We start from the raw sequence: 18,097 nt of genomic DNA, 5'->3' as shown, positions 1-18,097 counted from the left end.
CCTGATGGAAAAGAAATTTCTGGGAGGACCTGGCACATCAGAGGTGCCTAACCAGCACATTGAATGAATGAACTGGAACAGGAACTTCTTTCCCTGTAGTTTGCTGATTTTACCTCCTGCTGGATTGTATTCCACAAAAAGCCCTGTGTAACCAATATATAGTTAACCAATTAACTAATGATGAGTCCATGTCTTCACAATGTCTATTCATTAGGGATAAAGAAATGATGTGTGGTGATATATATGGTGGAGTTAGTCTCCTGACTTCCTTGATTTTCCCCAGGGTGTGAGAAAACATCTGGAGTGTTTTTTTTTTTTTCTTTTAGTTCACTGTGGGTACAAAAAGATGAATTCAATTATTTTTCTAAAAATATTTTTTGCACCTATCTTATTTTATATGTCTGCCTCTAAATTGAACCATGCCTAATTAATACCCAATTCTTGAATAGTCCTGCTTTTTCTGAGCACCTCGGTCCATCCATGATACACATAAGTCAGCTTTCACACAAACACAGACATTTCCATCCACCTGCATTTACTAAACATTCCTTCATGTTACCAACACAGCAGACATTTTGGATTTCAGCACGTTGCTGGTTTTTCTCTACAACGTTTATTTTGTAAGTAAAGCACAATTTAATTTGAAATCTCATTTCCCCTCTTTTTTTTTTCCTTTAAAGATAGAAATACTTATAGATTTACGATTCTTCTCCGAAGCTTTCTATGAGATGTCCCAGATTTTTTATGGAAAAAACATGCCTTCCTCAACACCTGCCGGCTTTAAAACTACTGGGAAGATAAAGGTATTCCTGCTGTTTATTCAGAGTCATTTCTTTATTTTTGAAGGCTGCGTTCCTAGAATCTAGACTGCGCTTCTGCAAAAGTGTCTGGCACTATTGCTCGCAGGCACTTGGGAGCATTAGTATGGAGATTTAAAATCACTGGGCTGCTGCAAACTGCATGTGTTTATCTTTTTTGAATGCTGAGTAATATTCCATGGTGTATATGTACCACATCTTCTTGATCCAGTCATCTATTTTTGGGCATTTGGAAGGAAGGGATCATGCTCAGCGAAATAAGTCAGAAAGAAAAAGAAAAATGCCGGATGGTCTCACTCATAGCAGGAATTTAGAAAACCTAAATAAGGGACCAGGAAAAAGACTAATTAATACAAAGTAAAAATCAAAATCAACAAGCAACTATAAACCAGAGACATACTATGGGGTGGGGAGGGAAGGAGAGAGGAAGGAGTAAGGTCAAAATAAGGGGGGGGGTGCAATTGTATGGGGAAATATAACCAAAATGAAAATGCATACATTGTGCAAAAATGAAAAATGATGTAGGAATTATATAAAATAAAATATTAATTAAAAAAAGAAAATACAAAGGAAAAAAAAATCACTGGACTGGATAAATTCAGCTGGGGACAAAGGTAGTAATAGGAAAGCAGAAGTTAAGGATTGAGCCTAGGGTCATGCCCAGGTAGAATCCAAGAATTCTGGGAGAGAAGGAAGCCAGTTAGGTGGAGTGTTCAATGACCACTGTTTTCACCAAAAGAGGCAAACAAACAGCCTGAAACTAATTTTCACGTGTAAACTCCAAACTTTGCTTTTATCAACTAGTTTTTGTAAAACAAAAGTGTGAGTAGATTATCTCCCAGTGGATTGCGACTTCAAATTTTGTGTCCTCATAGTTAATTTGCAGCTTTCCAGCTTCAATTGGGAATTTCAAAAGTGTAATTAAAAGAGGAAATGCGTTCAGGGTTTATAATTAAAAGAGGTGCCAATGTGATGAGGCAGAAGGCTAGTTATTTAAAGAAAGGATTAATGAATTAATCAGTTGTAAAAGAAGTAAATGAAAAAGCCTGGCAGGTTTCTATTGGTCTTTTCACAAGCTTAAAGAAATTCTCTATTTTTGAGAGGGAGGGAGGGCAGGGGTAGCAATGGTCTAGGTAAAATGTGTTAGGTGGTGGGTGTGATGGGGCAACATACATCAATGGGAATGTGAACCTGCTCCTCTAAATTATATGCACTGTTTTAAATCAGTGCTACCTTAATAAAAGTAATTCTATATTTTAACACTATGTTCATATTTGAGTTCTGTTCTCATGACCAAATCTAAAGTCCCGTTATCAACTTTGTTCAATTTGTATCCACAAAGGACTTCCCCTGGATTCAGCTTCTTACTTTTCAGTGTGTTATAGGAAATAGAGATCTTCAAAAAAGAAAAAAATAATATATTTTTAACACTTATCAGTGCATTATTCCAATAAAAGCAATAGGTGATGTCTTGGTGTGGGATGATCCCTCAAAGCAAATGCGGACAAGGATTTGAGAATAAGTTGTATATTTGGAGGTGATTCTGTAAGGAATGTTGAGCAAGTGGGAAAGTCACATAGGGAAGGAAGGAAACCAATCCAGGAGTGATAATGAGGTCACTGCTGTAGGCAGCCTTGTTGGTGCAGGTTCCTCCCTGCTCTTCCAAACTCTCTTCAATTCCTGTGGCAACAGCATGTCCTCTGACAAAGAGGTGCAGGCTCTTGAGGTGGATACTGCCCATATGCGAGTGACCTAGTCCATTAAGTTACCTGTGACTTCCAGGTGACCTTAGCATTGTGGGCTAGACATCAGGATTGGCTTCTACAAATGGGCATCTGTGTACCAAGAGGATGCACCCTACAAGGTGATATAACAATCTCTTGAGGCATGTATTTCCTAATGCAACATTTAATTATTAATTAATTAATTAATTTACTTGTTTGTTTATTTTAAAGATTTATTTATTTATGCATACAAGAGCTGGGGTACAGGCCAGAGGTGTGGGGGGGTGGGGGGGTGAGAGGATTCACCAGAGACAGAGTGGGGACCAGAACAGGTGGATTGACAGAAATACACTGAGGGGAGCAGCAGGTGAGACAGGAGAGGTCTGCTGCACCGTATGGTTTCGCTCTTTGGCTGGGGATCGAACTTGTGCTGCAGTAGCTATGGATTGTTTTATAGTGCTGACACTTAACCCCTTGCGCCACCAGGGAGGCCCGCAAGATTATATTTAGAGCCAAACCTGTGAACAGATAATTCACGAAAAAGGGAAAACCATAAAAATAGATAAATTGGAAAAAACCTTTTTTAAGTTAATCCTTAACTGTTAAATGTGCAGTCTTCCTGGCATTTGCATACAGTGTAGGTGGACATGCAATTCAAGCCAGCCCCTTGCGAATTTTTCAATATATTCTATCTTTCGAGCCAGCAATTAAGGTTCTAGGAATCTATGCAAAGGCTATAACCAAAAATAAAGACCAAATAAACTGCGGTTGAATGGTGGGTAGGAAGTGGTGGTCATAGATGTCTTGCCACAGGAAATGGAATATTCTGCTACATTCATGGGACAGCATATTACTTACCTGTTAGCCTGAGGTTTATAAATTACCTAATGGTATGGGAAGATAATTATGACCTAATGTTAAGTGAAAATGGAACACAAATCTACATGTAACCTTTAAAATCATTGAAAAGAAATTGGTAGCAATGACACCAAAATATTAAAATTGACAACCTAAAGGTGACTTGTGTATGATTTTTGTTTTCTTCAATATCCTATACTTGTCTTTTCTGAGTAGAGATGCATGAATTACTTGACATTAAAAGTGATGCTCAAAATACTTTTAGGATAACACATTAACAGTTCCCTTTAAAAGATACTCTAATAATCTTGTTCCAAATGTTAATGTTTTGTGTGTTGACAGTTATTTCAGTCATTTGACTCAGGAAAACCTCTTGCCAGTAAAGAAAATATACAGGTAAGGATAAATATTATATAAACATTAGGTATCTATGGGGATAATTTTTGATTGATTTCGATCTTTTATGTGTGAGCTTTGTTTTTGAAAATCTGTTAGGTAATATGCTCTTCTATCCCTGAAAATGGGGTTTTATCTCAAAATAGTGAAGCGAATGGTAGGATTGGACCCAAAGTGGTCTGATTTTCAGATCAGGCAAATATCAGTTTGTTCCTTAATGTCTAATTTACAGGGTGGATTCAGTTTGTTCATCTAGCTTTGCCAAGTGTCTAACTTGAATTTGTATCTTAATTACCTAGACGTTAAGATAACAGTTGACTGTGATGGTAAGACAAAGATTTTGTCTATTTTGTGACAATCCACTTTTTAAAAAAAGATTTATGCATGCAAGAACTGGGGTACAGGCCAGAGGTGTGGGGGGTTAAAGGATTCACCAGAGACAAAGTGGGGAGCAGAACAGTCAGAGTGACTGAAATACACTGCTGAGGGGAGCAGCGGGCAAGACAGGAGAGGTCTGCTGTGCCATGTGAGTCATCTCCCTGGCTGGGGATCGAACTCGTGGTGCAGTGACTGTGGACAGCTTCATAGTGAAGCGTCTTAACTCCTTGCGCCACCAGAGAGGCCCTGACAATCCACTTTTACTCACATCCTTACCTCCCAGTTTCAAGACTGCTCCCAGTCAATGGTTTGGAAGGTTCTCATAGGACATTTTCATAAGCAGCGTTTCTCACTTCCCCAGTACTCTTTACAGAGGGAGAACCTCCTATCTAAATGTGTTTGTTCTTGTCAAGAATTGAACTATTGGGATTTAGGCATTTGATATCCTACTAGCATTTAAATATCTTGAAGCATTTCAAGAAATCTTAGGCACATGTTGGAGCGGAAAGGGGGTGCTCAGCCACTGTCCAAGGAGGAAACGGACAGGAAGCTGTTCACACAGCCAGGAGGCAGCAATGCAGAGACAGAGACACATACTTTTTATTATTTTGTTAAATGCTAGAAAACAGTCATCTGTTTCATTAAATAAGGTATTTATTTTTATTAAATCATTTTGAAAGACATTTCCTCATAATTGTTTTATTTTTGTCTTCCCATGATTTTGATCAGAATAGATCCATCTTTCATTAAATGCAATTTTATTACTGTTCTACTGTTGTTTATTTTATTCCACAAACCACTTTTAATTATGCTTCAGATGACTCATTGTTTTAGCCCTAAAATTTGCTTTAATTTATAAGCAAGTTGCTGGAAATGAAAGAACTGGTATTGATTATTTCATTTTAGAGTTCCAAGACCTTGGGATGTTGAAGATATTTTTTCCTAGTCATAAATGCCAGAGCATCCTAAAAATACTGTTTTAAAAAAAATTGAGTTAATATTGGTGTACATTGTTATTTGTGTTTAAAAGAGGCAGAGTATCTCCCCCTGCAGGTGTTACTACACCACATCCACTACCAAAGCACCCACAGTCCATTCCCATAGTCCTTTGTACTCCCTCCCCACTTTGTTCTTACCCCCCCATAGTAAATATACTTCTTTAAGGAGTGATTTGGGGTATAAAAGAAATGTCTGCCTGATCCTTTTTTTTTAAACAGAGAGAGACTGACAGTATAATGGAAAACTGATTTCTATTAGCTAATTAATTAAAACAGAACTGTTGGCCTGCTTAAGCATCTTCAGATTCTACTTTCCATATGGAGGGAGAGAAATGAGTGTTAAATAGCAGCACTACTAATTAATCTTCTTTTGATCCTCAAGTGTGTGTAATTGTCAAGGCTCACTAACTCGCTCTGTGCTGTAGAGAGAAAAGAGATCCCCTCTCCCCTCACCCCCCAGTCATTCTGGAGTTTCTTCTTCAGATGGGGAATATCAAGTGTTTTCCTAAAACAATAATTCGCTACCAGCTGAGGCTGGCTGGGTGCTGCTCCACGCCTGGCTCTTATGCATGCACTGATTTCCAACCCTTCCGGAGGTTAAATAAGGATAATGAACAACAGCAACACATCTCCCCACAGGCAGCATCCATCGCCTCAGACTCTCCCAAATACTGAGATGTCTTCTCATTTACATGCAATAGGTCCCCCTATTTTCTAGAATAGCTAGCCTGAGCAGCTACCTTTTATACCAAAGTAGCAAATATTTAATAAAAGTGAGAGGCACTGTCCTTGTGTCTTCAAATAAATATATCAGTCAAACAATGATACAGACAAATTTCCAGCCCTCAAAGGGCATGTGTATGTGTGTGTGTGTATGTCTGTGTGTGTGTGTCTGCATCTATGTCTCTGTGTGTTTGTGTATACGGAGGAGACTAGGAATACAGTTTTGGACATGTTGAGTTTGAGATGCAGTTAGACATCCCAGCAGAGGAATTGAGTCTCAGATTGATTATGAATCTTGAGTTCAAAGAGTGGTTGCAGCTAGAGAGAAAAACTTGGGATTTTATCAACATTTTGATGAAATTAAAACATGAGCATGATTAAGGTCACCTCTATGGAAGGAGTGAGGACAGAAAAAAGGGCCAGAACCGTGGGGCACGTCAGTGATAAGAGGTGGAGTTGAGGAGGAAGGACCAGCAACGGAGACTAAAAGGCGTAGCCAATAGGACAGGACAGAAACAAGGGAATCTGTGGCTTGAAAACAAAGAGGTGTTTTCAGAAAAGGGAGTAATTAATGTCAAATTTTGTTGATGATGCAAGTACCATGATTGACGGAGTCTTAAACATGCTTTTCCCTCCTCCCCCATATTTAACGTCCCTGAAATTTGAATGCATTTTTTTATTTTTTTTTATGGAGGCATTTTTATTTATTTATTTGTTTGTTTGTTTTGTTTATACATGCACTGGGTACAGTCAGAAGCACGGGAGGGTGAGAGAATTCACCAGTGCCAGAATGGAGAGCAGAACAGGCAGACTGACGAAGTACACTGCTGAGGGGAGCAGAGGGAGCGGCAGGAGAGGTCTGCGTGCCATGTGGGACCCTCCTCCGGTGGCAGCTGGGGTGCAGCCGGGGATGGAACCAGTACTGCAGAGGCCACGGGCAGCTTCGCAACCCAGCGCTCAACCGCTGCGCCACCGGGGAGGCCCTTGAATGCATTTTAAATTGAGGGGGTGTGACAGGTTAATTGGCACATATAATAACGGTGTATTCCACTGAAAGTAATATGGCCTATGAGGACTGAGAACTGAACTTTGGATTTAGCCAAGGACAGTCCTTTGGTGGCCTTGACCAGAGGGGTTTGATGTCAAGAGAGTGGGTTTAAAAGCAGAGGAAAGGGGAGAAATGGCAATATGGATCATCCTTCATGTGGTTGCTGCAAAGGAGAATGAGAATTGGGAGAGTAGTTGAAGAGGGAAGTCAGAGTATAGAGAGTTTTTGTTTTTTCAATACGAAGATGACAGCCTGGCTGTGGGCTGATGCACACGTCTCTGTAGAAAAGGAACATTGATGGTGTAGGAGAAGTGGCCGCATGAACCAGTGGGGACAGGACTGGGTCTTGCCTTAAGAATCAGGAAGACAGGCAGAGTGGTGAGTGGCTGCTTGGGCAGGTGGGAAAGATGAAGCTGTAGGGTGTGTGGGCACTAAGCTGACTGAATCAATTCCTACCCCAAACTCCCTGCCCCATTAAGTAGAGGAGGCAAGGTCCTGAGCTGGGAGGAGCATCTGGGAGGAGGGTGGAGAGGCTGTCTAGGGGAGAGGCAGAGTGACTGACCATGAGGATATAGGTTGATTCGCAGGCAGCACCGAGGTTTGTTCAGGAACTTCAAGTGAGACCACTTAGCGTGATGATTTGATTTTCTCCAGCCTTCTTCAACTTTCAGGTGCATGCCCAAGAAGGTCCAGAGTTGCATTTTACCAGAACAATGATTTTGCCAAGGAAGTCCACTCAGACTCCCCCTCCCATAGAGCCAGGGTCTCCACAGGCAGGGTTCTAACGACGGAGCGCAGAATCAAAGCTGGTCAGGGACATGCTGTCCCCCATCCCTCCCCTATTCCTGTCCTAGCAGCCCTGGTTTGCTGATTATAAAGCAGAACAGGCATGGAGTGTGGCTGATGAGTGTCTGCGGATTCCCTATTTTGATGAAGGGTCCCCTACCTCGCTGTTCCCTCTCATCACGTCCTGTTCCCTCTCATCACGTGGCAGGGCTGAGACCCAGGCCAGGTCACAGACTGATGGGAACAGCAGAGGTGCTGGAGAGCTGCTGGGATCACCTGCCTGTCTGTGTCTGCACAGACCCGCCCTTCACCCAACCCCATGTCTGTCAGCTATTCCTTCACCCAACACCTGATGATGCATGTGACAGGGGATGGAACAAATTTTTGACTAATTTGCTTTCCGCTTTTTTCATTTACTTAGGCACTCGATGAATTAATGAATAAAGGCAACCCTCTGATTCTGGTGGCAGTTAGTCAACAGCATCTCTTAAATAAGTTTTCTTTTGTTAGAGCATACTTTTTAATAAAAGTGGCAGCAACAATTAATTGTGTCCCAGATAATACCATAAAAGCAACCTGCTATGGATCTACTTCAGAGCGGAGCAAAGGAAACTTACCAAGCTTGAAAGGTAATGTTCGATTTTATCTTTTGCTTGTTTCTTCTTCTCTGCCTTTTCCCAGCTACTCCCCACTCTACCCTCAGCAAACCATGTAAACAATCTAGCATATATTCTTGCACATTTCCAAGCTCACTTCATGACTCACGCATGTGCTTATATCTAGGTACATGCATATCCATAGCCATCTGTATGTGCCCATATTCATACCCTTTTACATATATATATTTATATACATAATAAGATTGGTGATTTATTCACAAATAATACATTTTACCTTTTTTGCATCTTGCATTTCTTATACATAAAAATTTCACTATTGCCACTTAAAGTCAACTCCTGTGCTCTGGTTCACTATACTGGCTGGTTGTTTTTTTTTAATTTTAAATTTATAGTAAGTTTCCCACTAACAATGAGTATAATAAACCTGAATTAATATTTAAACTAATCACAGATATCTTTGTTTCTTCCAAAATTGTGTGTCTTGTAGATCTATACTTAAAGGATGATGGAAACTTACTTTCTCAGTTTTCCAAAGAGAACAGTAACTTCAATTTTAACACTCTAAAGGTAAGTGTGAACATTTGGTAAATCAGTCACCAAAAATGCCCACTCTTAGGCCTGGGACAGCCCTATTCTCGGGGTTGTGTTTTTGCGTGAAAGATCAGGTGGTTTCCTTGCATAAGTCTGGGTTGGGGCCAGGGATGAAGTCTTCTCCCTATGAGGAAAGTAGTTGGCCAGAGAAATCAGGCTGTGACTTTACAACCAGATTGAGGTGCTGTAGGAAATACAATTCATGACTTGATGGGATGTGAATATTCCATGTCCTGCTCTTTATTTCTTAATAATGGTAGTGATGGCAACAGTAACAAAAACAGCTGCCATTTATTCAGTGCTAACTACATGACATTTAATTTTCACAAGTCTGTGATATAGGTATTAATCATTTTGAACAACGTCGTGCTAAGCCTAAGAAAATTGAGGCCAAGGCGGTAAGAAATTCAGTAACATCACGCATCTAATAAAAATACAGATCATCTTCTTAACCATTATACTAAATTGCTCTAGTGCTGTGCTTACGCATTATCCACTGCTCTGTGCAAACACGATTTTCGAGACCTGTTCTTCATCAGTTGGTTCCTTTCTCTTTTGCCTTGTGAGGTTGCTATTTAGTATTGATCATCCGTTGCAAAATCTCATTATCTTCACATTACCGGTTAAGTGACCATAGTTTAACTTGAAATGCAGTCGATCCTCATCGTTCACAGATTCCTTATCTGCTGACTTATCTACCTGCTAAAATTTACTTGTAACCCCAAAAGCAATATTTATAACTCTTTTGTGGTCATCATGAACAGGTAAAGAGCATAGAAAAATGTGACTTGCACACATATCAAAGCAGCCGAGTAGAAGCAGGCAATCACTCTGAATTTTTGTTTCTGCTCTCCTACTGTAAACAGTGTCCTGTTCATCGTCTATTTATTGCCACAATTATTTGCATATTCACGCTGTTTTGTTAGTGATTTTACTGTTCAAAATAGCACCCAAGTGTAGCGCTGATGTGCCGTTGAGTTTTCCTAAGTGCAGAGAAGTCTGTGATGTGTCTTTTGGAAAAAATAAGCGTGCCAGATAAGCTTTCCTCCAGCATCAGGAATAGAGCCTCTGGCCATGAGTTCAAGGTGAATGAGTCCACATCATATATTAAATAATGTGTCTTTCAATAGAAACATTAAACAGACCATGTATTTATCAGTTGACAAAAAGGTTGTGAACAGAGGCTTGCAGGAACTTATCCCAACATTTCGCTTGGGAGCAATGATTCTGTACCCCTCATTCCATGTTTGCAGCCACTTTATAGACCATAAACACTATCAATAAGCATGAATGGACATTGGCTGTTCACATACTAAAGCGTAACTGTTGAACATGCTTAGCCTTGCCACTGTTTTCCTGTAACTTCTCTGTTGCCTTTCTCCTGTTCTCTGAGCTCTCTTCTCTATGAGTTTGTTCAGATTTCCCTTTTGGTCTTCCATTCATTGTTACTTTTGAGCTCATGAAAAAAATGTTTGCTGGATAAGACCTTACCTACATTATTTCTGAACTTAGGTGATTATGTGGTGTTGTTTCTTTAGTCCATTTTACTGATAGAAGCTGAAGACAGGCTAAACGCTCTGGTGTCAGAGATGGGGCCCAGCCACAGGAGTCTCACCCAGCTTTCTGCCAGCCAGTTGGAGATTGTGGTGGCGTCTCAGCTGCAGCTGGCCGCCATCGCTCTGCAGAGACATCGGGCGGCGTACAGGTGAGTCTTCTGAAGCCCAGTAGAGAATTTCTTCCTCACCCAAATTTGTTAAATGCACCTTCCATTTTATATAAGTTCTCTAAACTCCTAGATTGATAGCACATCCTGTCTCTGTATTATTCAGGGATGTTTTCTTGCACTATTACACTTTAAATTATGTTATTTGAAAACCATATGGTTGAAACAGAGTATTACTCCATTTCAATATTCAAAGATTGACAGTTTTCAAGCCCTACCTCTCCTCCTTCTCCTTCTGCCCCATATCTGGGCATGCAGATAAGGTGGCTCAGCCTCTCCCCCTTTTGGTACTGGTGGGAAGTTTAAATCACACAAACCCTGGCCTGGACATGGAACTTATACCCTAGTGCCATTCATTTGAACCACTATAAACTCCAAGTTAGTCTTCTTTCCCTGCTCACCTGAGAGACAGTCCAATCTGTTCAGGAAGCTGTTCTTCCTGGAAAACCTCATTATGTGTGCTCTCTTGTGTGTGGCATCAGTCATGACAGCTCAGCCACACCAATTCGAGTTAGTCATTCTCTTTAAACAGAAGAAGCCCACCTGAAGCTTCTGCAAAGGGGTCATCAATTCAGCAGAAACACCCTTTGCTTTGACTCGAAACATACAGGCCTCTCATCCTCATGGGCCTTGACTGAAGGCCATTCCATGATGAACCACACTGAAGTTTTATTTTATGCAAGAGGCAATATAGGTTTTGGGGAGTACATGATTTCGTGGTTTCTAAGCAGTGATGAAAATCTACCTAGTCTGTGGGGGGCAGTGATTCTCAAAATGCAGTCTGACAATATCTAGGGGTATCCCTAAGCCCCCCTTTCGGGCATCTGTTAGGCCAGAACTATTTTTATAAGGAAAAAATAGTTGTCACCCACCTTCATTCTGTTGTTATTTTCAATGATGCTGCTGAAACAGCGGGGTGGTCAGACTCCTGGCATCTCCTGCCAAATCAGGGCAGCGGCAGAGAATCATGCTGATGGTCACTGTTTTCTTCACTGTAATTAAAAGAAATAAAAGGCAGTTTCATTTAAGAATGTCTTTGATGAAGTGGTAGAATATACTTCTTTAATAAATCTCTATCCTTGAATATATTTTTAATATTTTGTGGGAGTATTAAATGGGAAAAATACCTAAGGCACTTCTCGGGGAAGAAAAACACGTGTGGTTGAACTGAAAGCCAACATGTTGGCCTTTTGTTTTTCACATGAAACACTATTTTTTATTTGAAAAAATAAAAACCTGAAAAATAATGATCACTCAGACTAGGGTATCTGACAAGTATTTTATTGAAAGTGAGCAAAATTAACTTGTTCTTTCTAGGAAAACAACTAATTGTACTTTGTTGCCAGTGATAAAATCTGAACTTTCATAAGGATATTATAATTTGGAAGATTTGAACTTGACAGTTTACTAATGTGCGGATTTTTTGGATGAGAGATTGGAGATTTATGGTGATATTAACAAACATTTTTTAAAAAATTGTGTAATGAAATGTTTTGACACTAAGGGGATCTGCATAACTTGGGGAGCTAGAATTTTCCACGATACCCCAAAATTCTGATTTTGGATGGAGGGGGCCCAATGGTGGTAAAGGGGTGAGGATGCTCTGTATGGGTGGGGTAATACACACCTGAGGAGGTAAGAATCTGTTCCCCCGAATCATATACAGTGCTGTCAGCCAATGTTACCTTAAGAACAAATAAATGATAAAACATATAAAAAAATTAACCAATGGGGGTGGAGGGAATAAAAATATAATGAAATAAAAATGGAGAACCCTCATGATTTTTTAAAGAGGCTGTTCAAATATTCCTCCTATCTATATTAGGCTTAATTTTCTTATACTGCAAACAAAACAATACGTCACAACAGATCAAATGTAGAAAAAGATGTATAAGTTGTTTTTAAGTGGATTTTCTCATATTAAGTCAGACATTATAAAGATTTGCAAAAATAATAGCATCCATGCCACTAATTTATTTATTTTTTATTTTTTAAGATTTTATTATTTATTTATACAAGAACCAGGGTACAGGCCAGATGTGTGGGAGGGTGAGAGGATCCACCAGAGACAGAGCAGGGAACAGAACAAGCAGACTGATGAAATACATTGCTGAGGGGAGCACTGGGTGAATCAGGAGAGGTCTGCTCGCCATGTGGGTTGCTCTGTGGCCAGCAGGGATTGAACCCTCACTGCAGAGGTTGAGGACAGCTTCACAGCGCTGCTGTGGACAGCTTCAACCACCTGCGCCACTAGGGAGGCCCCATGCCACTAATTTATTTTTGTTTTTTTGGAAAGCACAGTTATTCATAAAAGTCATTGATGCTAACATGTAATGAATTTATTATTTTTATTTTCAAATGAATTAGTAAATCTTAATGAAGTTACAGTTTTCTTTTCTTTTTTTTTTTTTTTTTTTAGAAGATGGATAATATTTATTTGACTCTCTGTGATAGATATAATTCAGAACAGAGTTTGCAACCAAAGATTTTTGTATCTCAATTCACATTTGGAAATGTCTGGTGACATTTATAGTTCTTATAAGTAGGGCAGGGTGATGCTACTAACATATAGTGGGTAGAGGCCAGTGATACTGCTACATGGGCTACAATGCACAGGGAGACCCCAACAAAGAGTGATTCAGCCAAAACATCAGCACATATGACTGATAAGGGAAGTTACAGTTTTCTCAATTAAAAGTTCTAAAATGGCAAATATTAATGGAACTCTCTGGGAGAGTCTCAATAATTTTTAAGAAGGTAAATGAATGCTGAACTAAGCTTGAGACCCTCTGGTTCAGAGTATTGCCACATTCATAGCTATCTTTAGAAATACAGTGGTAGTTGATTGATGGTCAAATAGGCTTGGCAACAGAATCTACCCTTTTCACCACTGAAAAATAGTAAAAGAGAGGAAACTCTTACTGTATGATTTCCTATAGAAAATATGTGATTTGGCAGAGCAGGCCTCTTCTGACTTACCCGCTGCTCCCCTCAGCAGTGGATTTCAATCAGTCTGCTTGTTCTGCTCCCCGCTCTGTCTCTGGTGAATCCTCTAACCCCCCACACCTCTGGTCTATATCCCAGTTCTTGTATACATAAATAAATAAATCTTTAAAAAAAGAAAGAAAATACATGATTTAGAAAAAAATTATTTTTATAAATTCTGAGTATATATTCCCTCTCTCTATGTATGTATGATCATATGATTTCTCTGTCCCAGAGAGCAATAGTAGCTCTAAAAGATATTTCTTGTCATTTACCTTCATCCTTCCCCAGCTCTCCACCTTTCTTACACTATTTAGCTATGGAGGAAATGAGTGATTATGAGTGATTTTTTTTTTTTAGGGAGGAAGAAGGAAATAAAAAAGTGAAAATTATAAAAGGACCACAGAAAGAAGTGTCATAATAGAACATTAATTTGAAAATAGGCATATGCAAATGATGTGCAAGTATATTAGAATTGTTCCTATTTTAAATACATGAACCTGGCCCTTGGGACAAAACCTGCAAAAATTTTGGTGCTCTTGCCTTTTTTGGGCAGAGTTGTCACTGGGGGAAGCCTCCTGTCAAGAAGAATGAGTTTTTCTTACATGAACTTTGCCACCCACGAGCTCCTGTTTGGGTGCAGCGGAGAGGGTTGGCCAGTCCCTTTTCCAAATGATGGTTAGCTTGACATTTCATGATCCCTCTAATAAAATTATGTGTCAAGAAAATTGAAAGGCGCATTCCCTAGGGTGACAGAGTGAGCTGCGTGGATTTTATGAGAACAAACTGACCATTTTTTGTCATGAATGTTAATAAGAAATAAATGGGATCAAAGTTATTCAAACTGTATTTCTGCTTCTTTGAGGGATGCTTCTATCAGAATCCTGTCTTTTTTTCCCCACTTGTGTTCGTTTCTAAGTTCCTTTCTATTTAATTTATTGTCTAAAGGGGAAAGCATTGGAGGCTTTTAATTTTGTGTCAGAATGAAACTTCCTTCCATTGGGATTTTAGGCTGTTTACAATGGCTAATCCTCTGACTCTGTCTCTCGTGTGGTGGAGAAACTAGAAAATTTCTGTTGTGCGTCTGAGCAGTACCAGGTGGATTAGGACACACTAGATGTTCTACATTGTTTTCATTAAGTGTTTGGATTAATGAGATTCCAAACCTCATTTCTCTTGAAATCAGAATTTGGGCTTCAATATCCCAAGAATGAGACAGGCACCATTTTCTACCTCCACGAAGCTCATAGGCAGCCTTGAGGATGGAAGGCGTGGGGGGAAGAGCCGTCAGACTGTAAACACCTGTGTTTCTTATTGTTTTCTTGCTTGCCTGTTTACTTTCACTTAAAAAACAAAAACAAAAGCAAAAACAAACAAACACCACCAGTAAATTAGGTATCCCAAGCAACATCTTAGAAAATACTCTAAAAATGTCTAATGTCTCAGGAAAATCTTGGGGCTTTAACATTCATTATTTGCTGAATTTGCTATATATATATGACACAAATAAAAGAGTAAATACATATTTTAGTCCTTCCAATAATCCAGTGTGTGAAGTCCATTATTTAGAATACAAGGCAAAAAGCTTTCAACTGGACAATGATGGCCGTAGAGTACTGATAGAAAGTGCAGCCAACAAGGGCTATGTCATGATCACAGTGTGGCACCAAGTGACACTATAGTGGAATAAACAAAACCAAGCATGTTGGACCTGGGGGAGGCAGAGGCCACCTGAGAGCCTGATAGTCAAGGCTCAGGTTCAAGCTCAGGCTCCCAGTTGACTGGGTCAGCACCTGCCTCCTCCTTCTAGCTGGGTCACCTTAGGCAAGACCTCTGGCATTTCTGTGTCTCCTTTTCCTAATCTAGAAACACAGGATGATGGTATTGTCTACCTTGAAGTCTTTTTTTTTTATTTTTTATTTATTTTATTTATTTATTTGTACAAGCACTGGGTACAGTCAGAAGCGCGGGAGGGTGAGAGAATTCACCAGAGCCAGAGCAGGGAGCAGAGCAGGCAGAAGGACCGAAGTACACTGCTGAGGGGAGCAGCAGGCGGCAGGAGAGGTCTGCGCGCCATGTGGGACCATCCTCCGGTGGCCGGGGAGCAGCCGGGGATCGAACCGGCACTGCACAGGCTGCAGTCAGCTTCACAACACAGCGCTCAACCGCTGCGCCACCGGGGAGGCCCCACTACCTTGAAGTCTTGGGGTGAGATTAAGTGAAGGAAATCCCAGACAGCACTTAGCACAGCAGGTGGCAGGTCATGAACACTCAGGAAATAGCAGTTAGCATTTTCTTTTTTTTGAAGATTAAGGGCTTTATTTTTTTTAATATTTTATTTTATATAATTCTTACTTCATTTTTGCACAATCTATGCATTTTCATTTTGGTTATATTCCCCATACAATTGCACCCACCCTTATTTTGACCCCAATCTTTCCTCTCCCCCCCACCCCCGCCCAGGTAGTGTGCCTCTGGTTTATAGTTGCTTGTTGATTTTGATTTTTACTTTATATTGATTAGTCTTTTTCCTGGTCCCTTATTTAGGTTTTCTAAATTCCTGCTATGAGTGAGACCATCTGGTATTTTTCTTTTTCTTTCTGACTTATTTCGCTGAGCATGATCCCTTCTAGCTCCATCCATGTTGCTGCAAACTGCATGAGTTTACCTTTTTTTGAATGCTGAGTAATATTCCATTGTATAGACTTATAGGGGGGGCGGAGCAACATGGCGGCGAGGAGACGCTGCGAGTAAGATCTCCCATTAAAAAAAAGTTAATAGGGAGGAAAAGCGGCAGGTCCCAGTGAGAACTGGGACACGGAAGATAAACGGGTGACTCCAGCAAACTACCCGAAGAAGAAAGTGGCCATAAAAGAGGACTAGAAGGGAGGGAAGCGCAGAACCCTGCTCCCCTCCCCCGCCCACAGAGGCGGCACTCTCCGACCGGCAGAGAGGAGGGAAACAACAAACCAAAACGGCCACCAAGAACAAACAACGCAGCAAGCGGGACTGTGAGTGGAAAGGAACTATTGCAGCCACCACACCCCTTGAACGGGAGCTGAGGCGAACCCTGCAGGATTCGCCGCAGCGGTGAGCTAACGGCTCCGGGCACCATTAGAGAAGAACAAAGACCCCGGGAGACGCGCACACAGCCCGGGCTGCCGGTAAGCTTGCGCGGATAGCGGCGCGCTCGGCACTTGAAAAGCAAGTGCAGACCAGGATCACGGCTGCCCAGGTCCCCGCGCCTGCGACCTAGGCTTGGGAGACGACCTAGGCTTGCGGGGAGACGCGCGGAGGTCCTCACTGAGGTGAAGGTCCCTCCCTGAGTAAGCAGGAACCAGGCGCCCAGGCAGGGGAGCGGTGCAAAAGGCGCCATTCCCGCGCCACTGAACTGGGCTACAGCCTGCGTCCTGGAACTGAGGGCTTTGGAACTGAGACCCGGGGCACGAAATTAGGGGCGTGGGTTCCCCACGACGGTGGGGCACAAGGCAGACACAGCACCCCAAAGCCGTTGAGGTGTACCCTACCATCCCCGCTTTGCTCCCTGTCCCACGGGGTGGAAAATCAGCTCCCCAAGGGCTCTAGGAGAGATCTTTGGCGCCACCTAGCGACTTGTAGCCAGCACAGGCTCCTGAAGGAGCTAGTGGCCAGCTGGGGAGTTAGCCCACACCCGGCCCCTTGCAAACAAGTAGTCTGAGCCCACAGGGAAAGCGAGCACCCACAGCCAGGGCAGACCAGGCACGCAGAAGAGTGTGCCTGACACCGGACGCGCAGGGAGTGTGCCCCACATCACCATTTTAGAACAGGGATATTTCTTCAGTAAAGACTACCTGCAGAAGGCTTCCTCAGGAGCCAGAGGTGAGCGGGGGAAGTTCGCCCATGCCAGACCCCCTCTGGCCTGCAGTCCAAGCCCCGAGGGGGAGCAGGAACCCACCGCCGGGGCAGACCAGGCGCAAAGGGGAGTGTGTCCCCACATCGACATTTTAGGACAGGGACCTTTCTCCAATAAAGACTGCTTGAAACTGACAGATGACTCCTGGAGGAACCAGAGGGGAGAAGAGAAGCCCACCCAAGATGCCGGCCAGTCCCAACAACACAGTGTCCCAACGCATACGGCAAATTAGAAAACAGACGGTAGGGAGGAGAAGACCCACACGCAACCTAGCAACTCTCCAGAGAAAAAGCACACCACAAAAAGAAAACCAGCCCCCAGATTGCAACGACAGTAACTTGGAAGAACTTCTGAGCCTTCCAGAAAGAGAATTTAAAATTGCCGTGATTAAAAAACTGACAGAAGTCATAAAGGAAAACAATGATAAGGGAAAAATAATCAACGATCAGAAGAATGAAATTGAGTCCCTAAAGAGGGAAGTAAAAGAAATGCAGGAGATCAAAGAATTAGTGGAAGAACTAAAGAATTCTGGGAAAAGCAATGAAAGCAGAATTGAT

The 18,097-nt window shown here is 41.5% G+C and overlaps 1 protein-coding gene across 1 annotated transcript in view; it reads left to right on the top strand.

Moving 5' to 3' along the window:
- CFAP54 (cilia and flagella associated protein 54) overlaps positions 1-18,097 on the top strand; it is a gene marked incomplete at both ends in the record, with an annotated part of 221,081 nt that overhangs the window by 138,189 nt on the left and 64,795 nt on the right. The window contains 5 exon segments of the mRNA XM_084254923.1: positions 681-803; positions 3,743-3,796; positions 8,151-8,358; positions 9,283-9,338; positions 10,479-10,645. Coding sequence (XP_084111049.1) covers positions 681-803; positions 3,743-3,796; positions 8,151-8,358; positions 9,283-9,338; positions 10,479-10,645 — 608 coding nt within the window.

The sequence above is a fragment of the Talpa europaea genome (assembly GCF_964194135.1).
Source record: "Talpa europaea genome assembly, chromosome: 15".
NCBI classification, from domain to species: Eukaryota; Metazoa; Chordata; class Mammalia; order Eulipotyphla; family Talpidae; genus Talpa; species Talpa europaea.
Note: the sequence above shows the minus strand (reverse complement) of the source record. Positions and strands in the feature narration are given on the sequence as shown.